The 22,733-nt window shown below is 41.7% G+C and overlaps 1 protein-coding gene across 1 annotated transcript; it reads left to right on the plus strand.

Moving 5' to 3' along the window:
* The first annotated feature begins 21,314 nt into the window (after positions 1-21,314).
* On the plus strand, positions 21,315-22,422 carry LOC129842986 (B-cell receptor CD22-like). The gene is made up of 4 exons (XM_055911708.1): positions 21,315-21,327; positions 21,565-21,828; positions 21,937-22,145; positions 22,405-22,422. Exons 1-4 carry the CDS (start codon positions 21,315-21,317, stop codon positions 22,420-22,422), a joined length of 504 nt encoding a protein of 167 aa, XP_055767683.1.
* The last annotated feature ends 311 nt before the right edge of the window (positions 22,423-22,733 follow it).

Consider the following 22,733-nt stretch of genomic DNA (forward strand, 5'->3'; position numbering starts at 1 on the left):
TCGCATTGATGTGCCATCCTGGATGAGCTGCACTACCTGAGCCACTTGTGTGGGTTGTTGACTCCGTCTCATGCTACCACTAGAGTGAAAGCACCGCCAGCATTCAAAAGTGACCAAAACATCAGCCAGGAAGAATAGGAACTGAGAAGTGGTCTGTGGTCACCACCTGCAGAACCACTCCTTTATTGGGGGTGTCTTGCTAATTGCCTATAATTTCCACCTGTTGTCTATTCCATTTGCACAACAGCATGTGAAATTTATTGTCAATCAGTGTTGCTTCCTAAGTGGACAGTTTGATTTCACAGAAGTGTGATTGACTTGGAGTTACATTGTGTTGTTTAAGTGTTCCCTTTATTTTTTTGAGCAGTGTATATATATATATATATATGTGTGTACTGTATCATTTTACTTTTACTTACATTTTTGACCTATAGTTTTGGTTTTGACATCAGGGCTGGTATTCATTAAGTGTCTCAGAGTAGGAGTGCTGATGTAGGATCAGGTCCTACCGGTCCATATAATGATGATCTAAAAGTCTAAACTGATCCTAGATCAGCTCTCTTACTCTGAGACACTTGGTGAATATGGACCCTGGACTGGTTTAATGTATCAGGTGGAGTTATTCACCAGCTATAGAGTGAGTTGTTGTTTATGTTTCTAAGACTGCAGGGTGGGAGATGCAACAATGGCCTTGAGAACAGCAGGAAGTGTGTTGGGGGTCTTTCTCTGGTCTGTGACAGGTATGGTCTCATTCATAACTGTTTTAGTAATGTTATCTTAATGTTATTCTGGTGTGTTCAGTGGCATCGTCTGTTAGGGGCTTCTGCTTTTCTGGAATAGTTATCTTTCACACCTCACTGAGTAACACTTAGGCCTTTTCTGTGGTTTCCATTCACACTCAGCAAGTAGAGTACGGCAACAAGGTATGGACAAATGCTGTTAGTGTGAGGAAATGGGTCTGTAATGTAGAAACACTATAATGTGTGATTGTGTTGCAGTGTTACTGGGTCAGGATGTTACGTACACCACTCAGAGTATCTGTACCTTGAAGGGGTCAACAGTGGAGATGTCCTGCTCTTACACATATCCCAGTGGTACAGTAACAACTACCTTCTGGTTCACTAAACATGATGCTGAGGGGAATCCTGTGACTCTGAGTGATGAACCAGACTACACTGGTCATGTGATGTACTGTAGCAACAATAAGAATGGTCACACCCTGACGATCAGAGATCTGAGAGAGTGTGACTCAACTACTTACAAGTTTAGATTTATAACAGATCAGACCGTAAGGAAATATAGTGGTGATCCTGGAGTCATCCTGACTGTCATATGTACAGTTACATTCAATTAAGCTAAACTGTTGAATTTTGTCTTGCTTTGTATTTATGTCTGTATAACAGGATTTCTTCCATCTCTGTATTAGAGTGATAACTAAGTGATAAAGGGATTTACAGTGATATTGTTTTTTAGTCACACTTTATTTGGATAGTCTGGATAGATGCTCTACAGATGGTCATGATATCAACAAACTTCCTGTTGATAAGTTACTGCTTTTTTAAAACTCTTTCTACTATTTTCACTGTTACCTTGACACAGCTCTCTCTCCACAGTTTCCATCCTGACCCTAACTGGGACACACACAGCACTGAAAATGAGGACCAGACACTCTGGCAGTAAGTATGTTATAACATATTCATTAATGTGTTTATTTTGTATATAGTATTTGTGTTTGTTTGTGTGAGTGGGTAAGTGGGTGAGTGAGAGAAAGACAGAGACAGAGGAGAGAGATGAACACAGAAAGTAGAAGTGAGAGAGAATGCTATAGAGCAGTGTGTAAAGTGATCATACTGTGTTTCCTGTGTCGCTGTCTCTCTCTGAGTGTGAAAATCTCCCCCAGTGACACGTTCACATCTCTTCAGAGAGACGCTCAGCCCTCCGTTTATCAGACCATTAAGGGGAGAGAACCACCACAGAACCTGGACTGATAGAACCACCACAGAACCTGGATTGATAGAACCACAACAGAACCTGTAGGGAAGAGAACCACCACAGAACCTGGACTGATAGAACCACCACAGAACCTGGATTGATAGAACCACAACAGAACCTGGAGAGAAGAGAACCACCACAGAACCTGGACTAAAGAGAACCATCGCAGAACATGAACTGAAGAGAACCACCACAGAACCTGGACTGAAGAGAACCACCACAGAACCTGAACTGAAGAGAACCACCACAGAACCTGGACTAAAGAGAACCATCACAGAACATGAACTGAAGAGAACCACCACAGAACATGAACTGAAGAGAACCACCACAGAACATGGACTAAATAGCTATGGCACCAACCAAATCTAGACCTTACACCTCTATTCTCTTGCTAATATATTGTTATCATATCTTGAAGGTTCACCCAAATTACCAAATTACACATTGGTTTCCCTACCCTTTTAGCAGTCTATGAACATGGTGTGACAGGAATCCATGCTTTGGTTTATTTTCCCCTGGCACTGTTTCCACTTGCTAACGTTTTAGCATTCGTGGCACAAATCCCATTCGTCATGTGACTGATAAGCGGCATTTCTCGCACATAATTTCGAAATCATTCAAAAGTTTTAAAAAATTAATTGTGAAGCTCAACAAAGTCACTTACAGATGATTTGAACATGATGTGAGAATGTTCTTATGTGAAATCTTAATATCAGTCCCGTGACTTGAATGGGATTTTTGTAACTGTGGGAGTGTTCAACATTGCAGCCGACTTTATAGGCGAGTCGAGATCTACAAATCACCTTGCATGATAAAAACTACTCAATATTAATTATAGATCAGTCAGTCACAATTTACCCATCATACATCACAGTTTTGATGCTCTCGAACACTGTCTGTGTGACTGAGGAAGAAAGCCCTCTGCATCAGCTTCTTGGTCCCTAACATAGAATTGGATAGAGGGTACATCTATGCACCTTTGTCATGACAGCTTCTGTAACAGAATGGGAAGTGCCATTGAGGGCTTTTTCCATTTTAAAGCAGTTAATGTCTTCTTCTTCAACTTCCATAAGTTTAATGACAGTTGGTAAACCAATTTAAATGGTGTATTCATTGGCTTTAGCCATGCTAAAACAGGATTTGAAACAAATACGCCCTCTATTAAACTCTATGGACACTGACTCATTCAAAGTTTTATCAACCACAGATCTCAAACTTCACACTCAGTGTCTATTTATTGAGACTGACAGTAAGTTAACTTACAACACGTCTACCCTTCAATCTGTAAGTATGCTTGAGGATATCTTAAAATATGTACCTTTTGTAATTTGTTTGTAAACATGAACTTCTGTATCCTGTTATGTGCATGGCGATGCTATTGGAATGTATGTTGTATGGTTTTTCTGTTATGTTCAGTATGCTCTGTAGATATATTTTGCATATTAATCTGATACAGTATTGTACCTGGGTTTCACATAAAGACTTGTACATGCTATTTTAAGGACTCAGAGCAATAGATTGTTGTGGAGACATTTTGAAATTGGCCGAAAGTAAGAGTGAGAGTGATTTGGTGGATGCTTCATAAGAGGTTTAGGAGTAGTATTAACATGAGACACAGTGATGGTGGGTTGTGTTTAGGAGTAGTATTAACATGAGACACAGTGATGGTGGGTTGTGTTTAGGAGTAGTATTAACATGAGACACAGTGATGGTGGGTTGTGTTTAGGAGTAGTATTAACATGAGACACAGTGATGGTGGGTTGTGTTTAGGAGTAGTATTAACATGAGACACAGTGATGGTGGGTTGTGTTTAGGAGTAGTATTAACATGAGACACAGTGATGGTGGGTTGTGTTTAGGAGTAGTATTAACATGAGACACATTGATGGTGGGTTGTGCTTAGGAGTAGTATTAACATGAGACACAGTGATGGTGGGTTGTGTTTAGGAGTAGTATTAACATGAGATACAGTGTTGTGGGTTGTGTTTAGGAGTAGTATTAACATGAGACACAGTGATGGTGGGTTGTGTTTAGGAGTAGAATTAAAACTTCTTCAGGCTGCAAGCCCGACACCGGTACACTTATGACAACATCCAGCTCAAGTGCAGGGCGCGAAATTCAAAATGTATTTTTTAGAAATATTTAACTTTCACACATTAACAAGTCCAATACAGCATTTGAAAGATAAACATCTTGTAAATCCAGCCAACATGTCCGTTTTTTAAAATGTTTTACAGCGAAAACACCACGTATATTTATGTTAGCTCCCCACCAAATACAAAAAAGGACAGACATTTTTCACAGCACAGGTCGCATGCACAAAGCCAACCTAACTAACCAAGATCCAACCAAACAAACCTAGAAACAACTTCCTCAGATGACAGTCTTATAACATGTTATACAATAAATCTATGTTTTGTTCGAAAAATGTGCATATTTGAGCTATAAATAAGTTTTACATTGATGCTACCATCACAGCTACAGTCAGAAATAGCACGGAAGTAGCCAGAGTAAATACAGACACCAACGTCAAATACCTAATTACTCATCATAAAACATTTCTGAAAAATATATGGTGTATAGCAAATGAAAGACAAAGATCTTGTGAATACAGCCAATATTTCCGATTTTTTAAGTGTTTTACAGCGAAAACACAATATAGCGTTATATTAGCTTACTACAATAGCTAACACACAACAGCATTGATTCCAGGTAATCGGTAGCGATAGCACAGTTCGACAGATATATGAAATAGCATCCCAAATTGGGTCCTACCTTTCTTGATCTTCCATCAGAATGTTGTACAAGGGGTCCTTTGTCCAGAACCGTCTTTGTTTGGATTCAGAACCACCTCTTTCCCTCTTGAATTAGCAAGCACACTGGCCATGCGGCGCTAAGCTGTCCATCCTGAACAAAACCAGACAACGCAACACGCCTAACGTCCCAAATAAATTTCAATAATCTAATGAAACTATATTGAAAAAACATACTTTAGGATGATATTGTAACATGTATCAAATAAAATCTAAACCGGAGATTGTATTCGCCCATAACGACAGCTTTCCAGAAGGCGATTCCAGGTTCAACTTCGCGCTTTCGAAAAGGAAAAAAAATGGCGGACCCCTCACTCCAAGATGATGTATTCAACCTCAGAACAAGATAATCAACTCATTTCTGCTCTCACTTCCTCTTGACATCCAGGGGAAGGTGTATGACGTGTCTGTATACTCCTAAGTGTCATGCCCATTTATAGGCAAGCTCTTGAACAGAGACCTCACGTTCAGAAATATCACTTCCGGATAGGAAATGGGCTGCAGAATGAGTTCTGTTTCACTTAGAGAAATAATTCAAACGGTTTTAGAAACTAGAGAGTGTTTTCTATCCAATAGTAATAATAATATACATATTGTACGAGCAAGAATGAGTACGAGGCCGTTTGAAATGGGCACCTTTAATCAGAGCTACTCAATACTGCCCCTGCAGCCAGAAGAAGTTTTAACATGAGACACAGTGATGGTGGGTTGTGTTTAGGAGTAGTATTAACATGAGACACAGTGATGGTGGGTTGTGTTTAGAAGTAGTATTAACATGAGACACAGTGATGGTGGGTTGAGTTTAGGAGTAGTACTAACATGAGACACAGTGAGAAACATTAGAAACATTAGACTATACAGAACATGTTCCTCTGTAACTCAGTTGGTAGAACATGGCACCTGCAACGTTATGGGTTTGGTTACCAGGACCACCCATATGTAAAATATATGGACACAGGACTGTATATTGATTTGGATTGTTGAGTCGACTAAACTGCATCATTTATGGACAGCATACTACTACAGTAGACTTCACGGTAAATACAGGAGGCTATGGTGATGTTCATTGGATTATCTGCTAGCTAAAGCTACTAAAAGTACTGTACAACAGAGGAGGCTGGTGGGCGGAGATATAGGAGGATGAACTCATTGTATTGGCTGGAATGAATGGAACACTATCCATTACTTTTATTCATCTTACTGCACAAATGAATAAGGACATCAGGACTGGAGGCTGCAGTAATGTTGAGATGCCAGTAGGTGGAGCTCTAGTCTAGAACACTGGTACCAAAGATACTCCCCTTTCATCTGTTCTTGAACCTTCAGTACCAGCTGATGTGGAGTGATGGGAATGGGTCATTGTTTGTCTCTTTATAAAATGTATGCCCACTCCTCAAATATACAAATGCAACTATTTTCTGACATGTTATTTATGCACATTAATGTCTTAACATCCTGACTAGGCTGCTTTAAAATGTGTCAACCCCAGAACTCTCACTTACAGTAAGATACTTCCTGTTTCTCTGCACTGCCAGTAAGTGTTGTTGGTTTAGATGAACTGACTCAGCATCACCTTCCTGTTAACCAGGGTAGGGAGAAGTGTTGACATCTATAATGTGTAGGAGGTGTGTTTTAACTTTCTACATCCATAACAACCAGCTCTATAGACTTTGATACAGACTCCATGGGCCTTATGGGCCTTCCCTACAGATAGTGTCTGTACTTGTGTGTGAGTGTGAGTGTGAGTGTGAGTGTGTGTGTGTGTGTGTGTGTGTGTGTGTGTGTGTGTGTGTGTGTGTGTGTGTGTGTGTGTGTGTGTGTGTGTGTGTGTGTGTGTGTGTGTGTGTGTGTGTGTGTGTGTGTGTGTGTGTGAGAGTCACTTGCTGTTTAGCCTCACAGCTTGGGGATAGGAGCTATTGAATCTGATGGTCAGTCTTCTAGGACCAGACTGATAGGGAGTAGGGTTTATATCTATACTGTGTAGGATGTGTGTTTTAACTTTTCTACATCCATAACAACCAGCTCTATAGACTTTGATTCATTCTACATAAACCTCATATACGCCGTCTAGCAGATACTTTTATCCAAAGTCATTCACTCAGTCATTACAGTCATGGGTGCATAAATCCTTCATATGGGAAGTCCCAGCAGGAATAGAACCCGTGAGCCATGCTGTACAAACTGAGTCACACAGGACTACTGTATTCACACTCAGAGTAGGAGTTCTGATCTAGGGTCAACACCATGTTCTACCAACTAAGCCACAGGACTACTGTATTCACACTCAGAGTACGAGTGCTGATCTAGGGTCAGTTTTGCCTTTTAAACTATGATGAATAAGAAATGAACCTTGTAAATATTTAATAAGTAACTATTTTTTTCTAATATTTTTTAAGTTACAGCAAACTCGGAATCTGATTACAGGAACTTTTGACAAAACGTTCTATATCTGCATTAGGCAGCTGTCACGGCCATCTAGAAGGCTCTGTAAGGTCAGGGAGTGACAGCAGCCTGGAGGTTAAGTTATATTTTACATAACTATTATTTTGTAATGTTATCTGTCTGAAAGAATCATCAGACTTGTGAGACTAAATATGAATGTATTACTTCATATGGTCCTGTAACATGATACACATAATATACGTTTCTGTGATTTTTTAAACTCGTTTTTATGACAAAATTAAGGCACAATTTTGCCTCAATGTCCAGGAAAGAGTTCTGCTTGATGCAATGTTTCTTAATCAATCAATCAATCAATCAAGTTTATTTTATATAGCCCTTCATACATCAGCTAATATCTCGAAGTGCTGTACAGAAACCCAGCCTAAAACCCCAAACAGCAAGCAATGCAGGTGTAGAAGCACGGTGGCTAGGAAAAACTCCCTAGAAAGGCCAAAACCTAGGAAGAAACCTAGAGAGGAACCAGGCAATGAGGGGTGGCCAGTCCTCTTCTGGCTGTGCCGGGTGGAGATTATAACAGAACATGGCCAAGATGTTCAAAATGTTCATAAATGACAAGCATGGTCAAATAATAAATCAGGAATAAATGTCAGTTGGCTTTTCATAGCCGATCATTAAGAGTTGAAAACAGCAGGTCTGGGACAGGTAGGGGTTCCATAACCGCAGGCAGAACAGTTGAAACTGGAACAGCAGCAAGGCCAGGTGGACTGGGGACAGCAAGGAGTCATCATGCCCGGTAGTCCTGACGTATGGTCCTAGGGCTCAGGTCCTCCGAGAGAGAGAAAGAAAGAGAGAAGGAGAGAATTAGAGAGAGCATACTTAAATTCACACAGGACACTGGATAAGACAGGAGAAGTACTCCAGATATAACCAACTGACCCTAGCCCCCCGACACAAACTACTGCAGCATAAATACTGGAGGCTGAGACAGGAGGGGTCAGGAGACACTGTGGCCCCATCCGATGATACCCCCGGACAGGGCCAAACAGGAAGGATATAACCCCACCCACTTTGCCAAAGCACAGCCCCCGCACCACTAGAGGTGGTAATGCTTTTTTTTTTTCTTTTTTTTTATGTGTGTGAAGTGTGATATTTTTGGTAATGAACTTTTCAGAATAAACTTCATTGTCATAGTTTCACCTTGTTATAACAGTATCTTCAGTGGAGACAAAATGGAAATCTTGTACTTTACAGTACATATAGTAACTACAAATAATACATTCACATTGGGTTGTATAGTGGTTTATTCACCTTCAATATCATCATCATCATCATCAGTACAAAATAAACACAGACACTTTCAGAAGGAGCAATGTTCTGTTACATGAAATATTATTTATTGTCATTTTAAAACGCATCATGCAGACACAATATGACATCATGGATGTTTGGAGTGTTGAAGGTAGTTCCACCAGCGAGGGCGTTCCACTCCGGAACACAGAAAGATGGATCATACCGGAATGTTCCATGATTGATAATATTACATCTCACAGTTAACAAATTCAGATTATTTCTTGATTTCAAGCCTTTGTCCTTAGATCATTATCCACCATTTTGTCCAACTAGTAGATAGAGAATAGAATACATCATTGTTTAGTGAGAATGTGATGTCATATGTTTCTTGAACCCCTAACTAGTGTCAAACTTTCCCAGGTAGGAAGAGAGGGGTTGGGGGTGGATGGGAGAGTGGAGATCCAATGGAGAGGCATCGTTTACCCCCCTGACAGCCCCATTGAGTCCGATTATGGGGTTAGCGCATGGGGCGGGGGCAGTGGGGGTAAATATGGGCGTCCCTTCTGATAGGCCACACCCACAGGAAGTGTCACTAAATGACATTGTTGAACAAATGCATGGACTGCATGATGTTCTCATCCTGGACGGGAGGCAGGAAGGGACAAAAAGCACAACGGGTAAGAAGCAGCTGGAGAGAAGGTTTCATTCTATTTCCATGTATCTCTTTCCTCCTAGAAACCCTGTTGTATAAGAACCCAAAGTGAACCGGAGGGCCTTGTTGTGATCACAATAACAACCCTTTGTCAGACATCCCTGTGGTTCTTCACACATTCCTGAGTCAGTACCTAGGGATTAGTAGAGGTCATCCAGAACGTTTTTACATGTATAAACAGCTGGATCTCGTCTGAGAGGTTAGCTGGATATGACGAGACCCGCTACGTACTTAATGCTAATTGGTTTTGGTTCTGCCCACTATAGTGTTGTCTGGTCAGAACATGGTGTTGAGACTCTACTCTTGATGGTCACCACCACATACATGCAGACACAGCTGTTTCCATTTGAAGATGTTTTATAATATTGTGTGGTTATATTCACTGGTCTCACACTTCAGTAAGGAACTGCATGTCAAAAGTCTGCCAGCAACACAACACTTCTTCTCAAGACTGACGATGTCGTGCACTAACTAAAGGTGAGGGGAGGCGGTGTCCTGCAGCGCATCCAAGCGCCCTGATTGGTTGGATGAACAGCAGTGCAAAGGGTGAATGACAGGGCTACAGGCCAGTCAAGTTGAGAGGGCATGCAAACACACACAGTCATTCCACGCCCATAGAGCTCTGGTCAAAGGTAGTGCACTATATAGGGATTATGGTGTCATTTGGGAAGCATTGAGTGTAACAGAATGACAGTGGCATGTTGTACTACTACAAACGTGTGTTTGTGTGGTTAAATGTGACTTAGTCGAGTAGCCAGTGATGTGTTTCACCATTCTATCTGATATATTGTCAGTTTGTAATGTTGTTATTAGCCCAACATTAAAACTTCATCTTAATAGGGGGCGCTATTTCCACTTTGGGGAAAAATAGAGCCCAAATTAAACGGCCTCGTACTCTGTTCTAGATCATATGATATGCATAGTATTATTACTATTGGATAGAAAACACTCTGAAGTTTCTAAAACTGTTTGAATTATATCTGTGAGTAAAACAGAACTCATTTGGCAGGCAAAGTTCCAAACAGGAAGTGAAAATTCTGAAATGGGTCTCTGTGACAGGCCTCGCCTATTCAATTGCCTTGTATTTATGGATATGTATGCACTTCATACGCCTTCCACTAGATGTCAACAGGCAGTAGAACGTTGAATGAGGTGTCTAGCCTGATGTGGGACTGAATGAGAGATTTTGGAGTGACAGGTCAGCCATATTGGCAGTATTTTGCTGCGCACTAGGGTTTGTCACATCGTTTTCTGCAATGCGTTAGGTAGACACGAAGAAATGCTCCGTCTGGGACGTTATTGGATCTATTTCTGAAAAACATACTAAAGATGGATTATCAACTGAGTTTGACCAGTTTATTCGACTATTATTATGACTTTTTGAATTTTTCGTTCATGCGTAAAATCTTCATGGACACTTGAGCTCCACCATGCTAGCCAAAGTTGCTAATTCGACAGAAGAAATGGACATTCTAAAACAAAACAACGATTTATTGTGAAACAAGGATTCCTGGCACTGCATTCTGATGAAAGTTCAGCAAAGGTGAGAGAATATTTATGATGTTATTTCGTATTTTTGTTGAATACGTTGACTCCAACATGGCGGAGAATGGCTGAGCGCTGTCTCAGATTAATGCATGCTTTTTACTAAAGTTATTTTTTTAAATCTAACACAGCGGTTGCATTAAGAACCAGTGTATCTTTATTTATTTGCCCAACATGTATTTTTCAGCAAAGTTTATGATGAGTTTTTCTGTTAGATTACGTGACTCTCTAAAATTTCTCCGGACAATTTGGAGCATTTTGGCGCCATGTTCACAATGTAAAACCAGGATTTGTAGCTATAAATATTCACATTTTCGAACAAAACATAAATGTATTGTATAACATGATGTTATAAGACTGTCATCTGATGAAGTTGTTCAAAGGTTAGTGATTAATTTTATCTCTATTTGTGGGTTTTGTGAAAGCTATCTTTTGCGGTGAAAAAAATGGCGGTGTGTTTTTGGATATTGTGGTGAGCTAACATAAATATATGTTGTGTTTTCGCTGTAAAACATTTTAAAAATCAGATATGTTGGCTGTATTCACAAGATGTTTATCTTTCATTTGCTGTACAACATGTATTTTTCATAAATGTTTTGTGATGAGTATTTATGTATTTCACGTTGCTCTCTGTAATTATTCTGGCTGTTTTGGTGCCATTTATGATCATGGCACCAATGTAAAACCAGGATTTGTAGCTATAAATATGCACATTTTTGAACAAAACATAAATGTATTGTATAACATGATGTTATAAGACTGTCATCTGATGAAGTTGTTCAAAGGTTAGTGATTAATTTTATCTCTATTTGTGGGTTTTGTGAAAGCTATCTTTGCGGTGAAAAAATGGCGTTGTGTGTTGCGCTATTGTGGTGAGCTAACATAAATATATGTTGTGTTTTCTCTGTAAAACATTTTAAAAAATCGGACATGTTGGCTGGATTCACAAGATGTTTATCTTTCATTTGCTGTATAGGACTTGTGATTTCATGAAATTATATTATATTCCCTGTGGCGCTAGGCTAGGCTATGCTAGTCAGCGTTTCTGATGAGGAGGATCCCAGATCCGGGAGGGTGGGTCGGTAGAGGTTTTAATGAGGACATTATTATTAGGATGGTGCAGTAATGTTGAGATGCCAGTAGGGGGAGCTCTAGTCTAGAACACTGCAGTAATGTTGAGATGCCAGTAGGGAGAACTCTAGTCTAGAGCACTTTGATGCAGCTGATGAGGAGTGTAAATTTAATGGGTTTGTAGAATAGAGCGAAAATCTAATGGAAGGTGTAGACCTTACCATGAAATGCTTACTTACAAGTCCATGGAACCAGCCAACTGTTAGCAGCATACCACCCTGCATCCCACTGCTAGCTTGCTTCTGAAGCTAAGCAGTGTTCACCCTGGTCAGTCCCTGGATGGGAGACCAGAAGCTACTGGAAGTGGTGTTGGAGAGCCAGAAGGAGGCACTCTTTCCTTTGGTTTAAAAATATATACATCCCAATGCCCCATGGTAGTGATTGGGGACATTGCCCTATGTAGGGTGCTGTCTTTTGGATGGGATGTTAAACGGGTGACCTGACTCTCTGCGGTCACTAAAGATCCCATGGCACTTATTGTAAGAGTAGGGGTGTTAACCCTGGTGTCCACTGCTAAAATTCACAATCTGGCCCTCATGCCACCTACTCATCCCCAGATTTGAATTGGCTCATTCATCTCTTTTATCTATTCCCCAGGTTGTTGCTGTAAATTAGAATGTGTTCTCAGTCAACTTACCTGGTAAAATAAGGCTTGATAAATAATAATAAATATATATATATAGAACTTTGACCTGTTCCATGTAGAACTGAGATGGGCAAGGCAACACATTCTAAGATATGATAAACATTCTAAATAGTAGGCTATAGTAAACACATTCTAAGATATGATAAACATTCCAAATAGTAGGCTATAGTAAACACATTCTAAGATATGATAAACATTCTAAATAGTAGGCTATAGTAAACACATTCTAAGATATGATAAACATTCCAAATAGTAGGCTATAGTAAACACATTCTAAGATATGATAAACATTCCAAATAGTAGGCTATAGTAAACACATTCTAAGATATGATAAACATTCCAAAAAGTAGGCTATAGTAAACACATTCTAAGATATTATAAACATTCCAAATAGTAGGCTATAGTAAACACATTCTTAGATATTATAAACATTCCAAATAGAAGGCTATATTAAACACATTCTTAGATATTATAAACATTCCAAATTGTAGGCTATAGTAAACACATTCTAAGATATGATAAACATTCCAAATTGTAGGCTATAGTAAACACATTTTTTATTTTTATTTTTTTATTTCACCTTTATTTAACCAGGTAGGCTAGTTGAGAACAAGTTCTCATTTGCAACTGCGACCTGGCCAAGATAAAGCATAGCAGTGTGAACAGACAACAGAGTTACACATGGAGTAAACAATAAACAAGTCAATAACATGGTAGAAAAAAGAGAATCTATATACAATGTGTGCAAAAGGCATGAGGTAGGCAATAAATCGAATAATTACAATTTAGCAGATTAACACTGGAGTGATAAATCATCAGATGATCATGTGCACGAAGAGTTATTGGTACTGGTGTGCAAAAGAGCAGAAAAGTAAATAAATAAAAGCAGTATGGGGGGTGAGGTAGGTAAATTGGGTGGGTAGTTTACAGATGGACTATGTACGCTGCAGCGATCGGTTAGCTGCTCGGATAGCAGATTTTTAAAGTTGTTGAGGGAGATAAAGGTCTCCAACTTCAGAGATTTTTGCAATTCGTTCCAGCGCAGGCAGCAGAGAACTGGAAGGAAAGGCGTCCAAATGAGGTTTTAGCTTTAGGGATGATCAGTGAGATACACCTGCTGGAGCGCGTGCTGCGGGTGGGTGTAGCCATCGTGACCAGTGAACTGAGATAAGGCGGCACTTTACCTAGCATAGCCTTGTAGATGACCTGGAGCCAGTGGGTCTGACGACGAACATGTAGCGAGGGCCAGCCGACTAGGGCATACAGGTCGCAGTGGTGGGTCGTATAAGGTGCTTTAGTAACAAAACAAATGGCATTGTGATAAACTGCATCCAGTTTGCTGAGTAGAGTGTTGGAAGCTATTTTGTAGATGACATCGCCGAAGTCGAGGATCGGCAGGATAGTCAGTTTTACTAGGGTAAGTTTCGGCGGCGTGAGTGAAGGAGGCTTTGTTGCGGAATAGAAAGCCGATTCTTGATTTGATTTTGGATTGGAGATGTTTGATATGAGTCTGGAAGGAGAGTTTGCAGTCTAGCCAGACACCTAGGTACTTATAGATGTCCACATATTCTAGGTCGGAACCGTCCAGGGTGGTGATGCTAGTCGGGCGTGCGGGTGCAGGCAGCGAACGGTTGAAAAGCATGCATTTGGTTTTACTAGCGTTTAAGAGCAGTTGGAGGCCACGGAAGGAGTGTTGTATGGCATTGAAGCTCGTTTGGAGGTTAGATAGCACAGTGTCCAAGGAAGGTCCGGAAGTATATAGAATGGTGTCGTCTGCGTAGAGGTGGATCAGGGAATCGCCCGCAGCAAGAGCAACATCATTGATGTATACAGAGAAAAGAGTCGGCCCGAGAATTGAACCCTGTGGTACCCCCATAGAGACTGCCAGAGGACCGGACAACATGCCCTCCGATTTGACACACTGAACTCTGTCTGCAAAGTAGTTGGTGAACCAGGCAAGGCAGTCATTAGAAAAACCGAGGCTACTGAGTCTGCCGATAAGAATATGGTGATTGACAGAGTCGAAAGCCTTGGCCAGGTCGATGAAGACGGCTGCACAGTAATGTCTTTTATCGATGGCGGTTATGATGTCGTTTAGTACCTTGAGCGTGGCTGTGGTGCATCCGTGACCGGCTCGGAAACCGGATTGCACAGCGGAGAAGGTACGGTGGGATTCGAGATGGTCAGTGATCTGTTTGTTGACTTGGCTTTCGAAGACCTTAGATAGGCAGGGCAGGATGGATATAGGTCTGTAACAGTTTGGGTCCAGGGTGTCTCCCCCTTTGAAGAGGGGGATGACCGCGGCAGCTTTCCAATCCTTGGGGATCTCAGATGATACGAAGGAGAGGTTGAACAGGCTGGTAATAGGGGGTGCGACAATGGCGGCGGACAGTTTCAGAAATAGGGGGTCCAGATTGTCAAGCCCAGCTGATTTGTATGGGTCCAGGTTTTCCAGCTCTTTCAGAACATCTGCTATCTGGATTTGGGTAAAGGAGAAGCTGGGGAGGCTTGGGCGAGTAGCAGCGGGGGGGGCGGGGCTGTTGGCCAAGGTTGGAGTCGCCAGGAAGAAGGCATGGCCAGCCATTGAGAAATGCTTGTTGAAGTCTTCGATTATCACGGATTTATCGGTGGTGACCGTGTTACCTAGCCTCAGTGCAGTGGGCAGCTGGGAGGAGGTGCTCTTGTTCTCCATGGACTTTACAGTATCCCAGAACTTTTTGGAGTTAGAGCTACAGGATGCGAATTTCTGCTTGAAAAAGCTGGCCTTTGCTTTCCTGACTGACTGCGTGTATTGGTTCCTGACTTCCCTGAACAGTTGCATATCGCGGGGGCTCTTCGATGCTATTGCAGTTCGCCACAGGATGTTTTTGTGCTGGTCGAGGGCAGTCAGGTCTGGAGTGAACCAAGGGCTATATCTGTTCTTGGTTCTGCATTTTTTGAACGGAGCATGCTTGTCTAATATGGTGAGGAAGTAACATTTAAAGAATGACCAGGCATCCTCAACTGACGGGATGAGGTCAATATCCTTCCAGGGTACCCGGGCCAGGTCGATTAGAAAGGCCTGCTCGCAGAAGTGTTTTAGGGAGCGTTTGACAGTGATGAGGGGTGGTCGTTTGACCGCAGACCCGTGGCGGATACAGGCAATGAGGCAGTGATCGCTGAGATCTTGATTGAAGACAGCAGAGGTGTATTTGGAGGGCAGGTTGGTCAGGATAATGTCTATTAGGGTGCCCATGTTTACGGATTTAGGGTTGTACCTGGTGGGTTCCTTGATGATTTGTGTGAGATTGAGGGCATCAAGCTTGAATTGTAGGACTGCCGGGGTGTTAAGCATATCCCAGTTTAGGTCACCTAACAGAACAAACTCTGAAGCTAGATGGGGAGCGATCAATTCACAGATGGTGTCCAGGGCACAGCTGGGAGCTGAGGGGGGTCGGTAGCAGGCGGCAACAGTGAGAGACTTATTTCTGGAGAGATTAATTTTTTAAATTAGAAGTTCGAACTGTTTGGGCATAGACCTGGAAAGTATGACAGAACTTTGCAGGCTATCTCTGCAGTAGATTGCAACTCCTCCCCCTTTGGCAGTTCTATCTTGACGGAAAGTGTTATAGTTGGGTATGGAAATCCCAGAATTTTTGGTGGCCTTCCTAGGCCAGGATTCGGACACGGCAAGGACATCAGGATTGGCAGAGTGTGCTAAAGCGGTGAGTAAGGCAAACTTAGGGAGGAGGCTTCTGATGTTGACATGCATGAGGCCAAGGCTTTTTCGATCGCAGAAGTCAACAAATGAGGGTGACTGGGGACATGCAGGGCCTGGGTTTACCTCCACATCACCCGAGGAACAGAGGAGTAGTAGGATGAGGGTGCGGCTAAAGGCTATCAAAACTGGTCGCCTAGAGCGTTGGGGACAAAGAATAAAAGGAGCAGATTTATGGGCGTGGTAGAATAGATTCTGGGCATAATGTGCAGACAGGGGTATGGAGGGGCGCGGGTACAGCGGAGGCAAGCCCAGGCACTGGGTGATGATAAGAGAGGTTGTATCTCTGGACATGCTGGTCTCAATGGGTGAGGTCACCGCATGTGTGGGGGGTGGGACAAAGGGGGTATCAGAGGTACGGAGAGTGGAACTACAGGGTCCATTGCAAACCAAAACAATGACAATGAAAACTAGCCTGAACAACAGTATGCAAGGCATATTGATATTTGAGAGAGACATACAATAAGGCATAAAGTGATTGCAGATCTTGATTGGGAGAGCTAGCTAAAACAACAGGTAAGATAACAGCAGCAATAACAGGGTGCTAGTCTGACACAGCAACAACAGGTAAAAAATGGCGATGACTAGGCAGAGAGGGTCGGATTAACTACACACAGATCCTGAGTTAAAGCACAGAGCCGACAGATAAGACACAAATAAACAGAATGGAGTACCGTGAATTAATGGACAGTCAAGCATGCATCAGCTATGTAGCCAAGTGATCATAGTGTCCAGGGGGCAGCCGTAGATGGAGCAGAGGAGGCCTCCACTAAGCTAGCACGCGGCGTGTAAAGTTAGTAGCCCGGGGGGTGGTCTGCTCAGACGGAGGGGGTCTGCTCAGACGTGGTTGTGTCGACAGAGAATCCAAGCCAGATGGCGATGGCGAAAGAGAGGTTGTGAATTGTAGAATAGTGTTTGCTAACTGGTGCTAGCTTCGTGGCAGTGGCAGTGGCACTAGCTCTTCAGCTAGCCGGCAGATGGGCCTAGCTCGAGGCTAGCTCAAGGCTAACTGGTGCTTGCTTCGGGACAGAGGTGTTAGCCAGTAGTAGCCACTCGGTTGCAGCTAGCTAGCTGTGATGATACGGTGTAATTGTCCAGAGCTTGCGTCAGGAATCCGGTGATGTGGTAGAGAAAAAGCAGTCCTATATGCTCTGGGTTGATATCGCGCTTGCAGACTGGCAGGTATCGGCCCGGTATTGAAGCTGGCTGTGTCCGAGTTAAGGGCGAAGACCGCAGCAGTGGCTAACTGACTACTAGCTAGTAGCTAGTTATCTGGCTAGCTTCTGATTGGGGTTACGGTTCAAAAGTATATAAAAAATAGCAGGTCCGTACCACATTGGGTGAGGCGGAATGTAGGAATGTATATTCAGTTCCTAGATGGAAAGTGAAATTAAAATAAATACGAAATGTATACGAAAAATACGAATACTATTTACACGGGACAAGACAGGACAAAGACACATCCGACTGCTACGCCATTCTTGGAATGCATGCACTCCATATTACATTCTAAGATATTATAAACATTCCAAATAGTAGACTATAGTAAACACATTCTTAGATATTATAAACATTCTAAATAGTAGGCTATAGTAAACACATTCTAAGATATTATAAACATTCCAAATTGTAGGCTATAGTAAACACATTCTTAGATATTATAAACATTCCAAATAGAAGGCTATAGTAAACACATTCTAATATATTATAAACATTCTAAATAGTAAGCTATAGTTAACACTATTCTAATGTGCTGTTCTGATAGTCATGCATATTAATGACTTAAAGAGGAAGGAAAGGACAGTTCTGCATCAGCTACTTGTGTTCTGACTACTATAAATATGTATCAACCACAGAACTGACACTTACTAGCAGTTCCCACTCACTACCAGTAAGTTAACTCACTGTACAAGACCTCTCCCCGTCAGTCTGTAAGTACTCTTGATATCTTGAAATATAGTTTTTTGTTTCTAGCCACAAGTCATGTACTCAAGGGTCTCAGACTTGGAGTGCTGATCTAGGATCAAGTCCTCCTGGTCCATATAATTATGATCTAAATGGGAAAACTAATCCTAGATCCTACTCTGAGATACTTGGTGAATACAGACACTATCATATAATGATGATATAAAAGGTATGTGTGACTTGCTGTTTATCCTCACAGCTTGGGGACAGGAGTTATCATTCAAGCTGGTGGTAACTGCCTTGCTCAAAATGGCAGATTTTTCCACCTTGCCAGCTCTGGGATTTGAACCAGTAATGTTTCAGTTACTGGCCCAACGTTCTTAACCACTAGGCTACCTGCCGATACCGCTGACACTCCATATTACCAAACTATTATGATGTAATTTACACACCATCCACTCAAGGCTGTGATGATGATGTGTTGCTATATCTGCATCCCAAATGACACCATATTCCCTATAGAGTGCACTACTTTGACTAGAGCCTTACCTGCTGCCCCTGGTGGTTTGTATGTAGTTATTCACCAGCTATAGAGTGCACTACTTTGACTAGAGCCCTACCTGCTGCCCCTGATGGTTTGTATGTAGTTATTCACCAGCTATAGAGTGCACTACTTTGACTAGAGCCCTACCTGCTGCCCCTGATGGTTTGTATGTAGTTATTCACCAGCTATAGAGTGCACTACTTTGACTAGAGCCCTACCTGCTGCCCCTGATGGTTTGTATGTAGTTATTCACCAGCTATAGAGTGAGTTGTTGTTTATGTTTCTAAGACTGCAGGGTGGGAGATGCAACAATGGCCTTGAGAACAGCAGGAAGTGTGTTGGTGGTATTTCTCTGGTCTGTAGCAGGTATGGTCTCATTCTTATCTTTTAGTTGCTCTGTTTATCAATCTAAAGACATTTCTAAAAGGATAAGAATCATAATGTTATTCTGGTGTGTTCTGTTAGGAGTCTCCACTTCACTTAAATAGTTATCTTTCACACCTCACTGAGTGATGCTTATCTATGGTTTCCATTCACACTCAACTCAGCAACTATGGCAACAAAGTGTGGACAAACCCTACCTTCAGTGTGAGCCAATAGACCTTGTCTTCATTCTGATACCATTGTGTTGTGTGACTGTGTTTCAGTTGTACTGGGTCAGGATGGCTGGAGTGTGACTTACACCACTCAGAGTATCTGTGTCTTGAAGGGGTCAACAGTGAAGCTGTCCTGCTCTTTCAGCTATCCCAGAGATCATAAAGTCACATCAACCTTCTGGTTCACAAAAAAATATGCTACTGAGAATTATGTGAGTCTGAGTGATGACCCAGACTACAAAGGTCATGTGGAGTACAGCGGGGATAAAAAGAAGTACTCCACCCTGAGAATCACACACCTGAGAGAGAGTGACTCAGCTGAGTACAAGTTTAGATTCATAACAGACCGGATCGGAGGGAGATATACTGGTAGCCCTGGAGTCACTCTGTCTGTTACAGGTACAGTAATATTATATATAGTGTTGATCTGTTTAATCACTCTGTCTGTTACAGGTACAGTAACATGCTTTACACAGCTATTCTGTTTAATGAATATCTACTGTCCATTCAGGTCTAGAAATGAGATTTTTATACATAAAACAGATTTAAGAATTACATGTGTTTGAGAATATCTTGCATCAGGTGATTAAACTAGAGAACAGGTGATTCAGGGATGTAACGTTGTGATCTGCTCCAGCTCTGCAGGTGAAGGTGACTTATAAAACTTGGCAAAATTGGGGGTCTCTGACCTGTAGCACCACCTGTACTCTGACTGGTAACCCCAACCCCACCTACATCTGGTATGAGAACAGACACAAAGTACAGGAGGACACTTCCAGCTCGTACACATACTACTTTAATGATGCAGACAGTTACTCCTGTGCTGTAAAAGGCCGTCTCAGCTCTCCTGCAGTGTGTAAGTACAGTACAATAGTACTGTCACGCCCTGATCTGTTTCACCTGTCCTTGTGATTGTCTCCACCCCCTCCAGGTGTCTCTTATTTACCCCAGTGTATTTATCCCTGTGTTTCCTGTCTCTCTGTGCCAGTTCGTCTTGTATGTTCAAGTCAACCAGCGTGTTTTTCCTGTGCTTTTGCTTTCTATTCTCCTTTACTAGTCCTCCCAGTTTTGACCTTTGCCTGTTTTTCTGGACTCCATTCCTGCCTGCCTGACCATTCTGCCTGCCCTGACCTCGAGCCTGCTTGCCATTCTGTACCTCGAACTTTGAACTTTGAACTGGTTTTGACCTTTTGCCTGTCCACGACCACTCTCTTGCCTTCCCCTTTTGGATTGTTAATAAACATCTTGGACTCTAAGCATCTGCCTCCTGTGACTGCATCTGTGTCTCACCTTGTGCCCTTATAAGTACAATATACTACTTAGCAAGTATCATGCATCTTACTTGTTCAATCATTATAAATGATTGGGGCGGCAGGTAGCCTTGTGGTTAGAGTGTTGGACAAGGTTGCAAGATCGAATCTCAAATCTGTCGTTCTGCACCTGAACAAGGTGGTCTGCACCTGAAAAAGGTGGTTAGAGTGTTGGAAAAGGTTGCAAGATCGAATCTCAAATCTGTCGTTCTGCACCTGAACAAGGCAGTTAACCAACCCACTGTTCCTAGGCCGTCATTGAAAATAAGAATTTGTTCTTAACTGACTTGCCTAGTTAAAAAGGCAAGATAAAAAATAGAACAAAAAGCCTTTTCTACTCATTGTCTATATTATAATAATTATTATGAAAGTATTGTGACATTAAGGCTTTGGGACATTAATATTTTACATCAGATAAACCAAAGAGCACCTCAGTGTCAGTCAGTCCCTCTGGTGAAATAGTGGAGGGCAGTTCAGTGACTCTGACCTGCAGCAGTGATGCCAACCCACCTGTGCAGAGTTACACCTGGTGGTACAAGAAGAATGGAGGTGAATATCAGAGTATGACAGGACCACAGCATGTCTTCAATCAAATCCAGTTATCTGACACTGGAGAGTACTACTGTGAGGCCCAGAATGAGATGGGGACAGACAGGTCTAGGACCATAAACATGGATGTGAAGTGTGAGTAAAGTACAGCTCACAGTTTGAATGGTAAGGTAGAAAAACAATTGTAATTAAATGAAGTAGTCCTAAAGTATAACATCTCCAAATGAGTATTTGTTAACGTTTTGTGTAAGTTAGAGTTTTAGATAGTTCGCTGACTTAACAGAGAATATATTTTTGACATGTTATTTGTAAATAGACTACTGTCGTAAATATACTACTGTCATAACCTTCTGACAAATTCTCCTTTACCAGACGGCCCAAAGAACACCTCAGTGTCAGTCAGTCCCTCTGGTGAAATAGTGGAGGGCAGTTCAGTGACTCTGACCTGCAGCAGTGATGCCAACCCACCTGTGGACAAATACACCTGGTACAAGAATAATGAAGCTTCACTGACAGGATCTGAAAAGACATACAATTTCACAACCATCAGCTCTGAGGACAGTGGAGAATACTACTGTGAGGCTGAGAATAAATATGGATGTCTCAACTCTTCTTCTGTGTCTGTGGACGTTCAGTGTTAGTACACCTAACCTCATCTTTTGATCAGAGGATCACATTTAAATTCATATTTCAATCACAAGTAAAACACTATTTAAAACACTGTTGTTACATATTGTCCACCAGACGGCCCAAAGAACACCTCAGTGTCAGTCAGTCCCTCTGGTGAAATAGTGGAGGGCAGTTCAGTGACTCTGACCTGCAGCAGTGATGCCAACCCACCTGTGGACAAATACACCTGGTACTTTCAAAATGAGACTTTTCTAAATGGATTTGGACAGATCTATAACATAAGTAAGTTCAAGTCTAAGGACAATGGACATTACCACTGTGAGGCCTGGAATGGAAGAGGATCTAGGAACTCTAAAGCTCTGATGATCATTTTACCAGGTGAAGATTCATCTTATATATTTCAATACAAAATTACATTTCAAGCTGTTATTAATAATTATACTTTGGCTTATCGTAGTTTGTTTTATATTTATATATACGTTGAGATTAGATCAGTTAACAAATGTTGTATTATTATCCTGGATTATGTTTATGTTCAGTTTATAACATGCCTGTACTCATATCATCCATATTGTATTGTAGGGAAACAAACAGTTGTGACTGCAGCTGTAGGAATCATAGTGGTTGTTCTGGTTCTCATCCTCTGTCTCTCTGGACTCATGTGGTTCAGGTGAGTTAAAATTGATATTTGTATTATTCTTTCACCTTAGACCTCTGATTTGTTATTAACTTAATTCATTCATAAATGTATTTATTGGCCCAACTCCCTTAACTGCTAAACTGTATTAGTAACATATCAACTTCCACTAGAGGTCAGTAGAGAGCAGAACTCACTCTGTCCCTCATTACAGGAGATCCACAGGAGGAAGTGATGCCACAACAGACACACAGGTGATTCTATCAGTTATCAG

The sequence above is a fragment of the Salvelinus fontinalis genome, unplaced genomic scaffold (genome assembly GCF_029448725.1).
Source record: "Salvelinus fontinalis isolate EN_2023a unplaced genomic scaffold, ASM2944872v1 scaffold_0083, whole genome shotgun sequence".
Lineage (NCBI taxonomy): Eukaryota > Metazoa > Chordata > Actinopteri > Salmoniformes > Salmonidae > Salvelinus > Salvelinus fontinalis.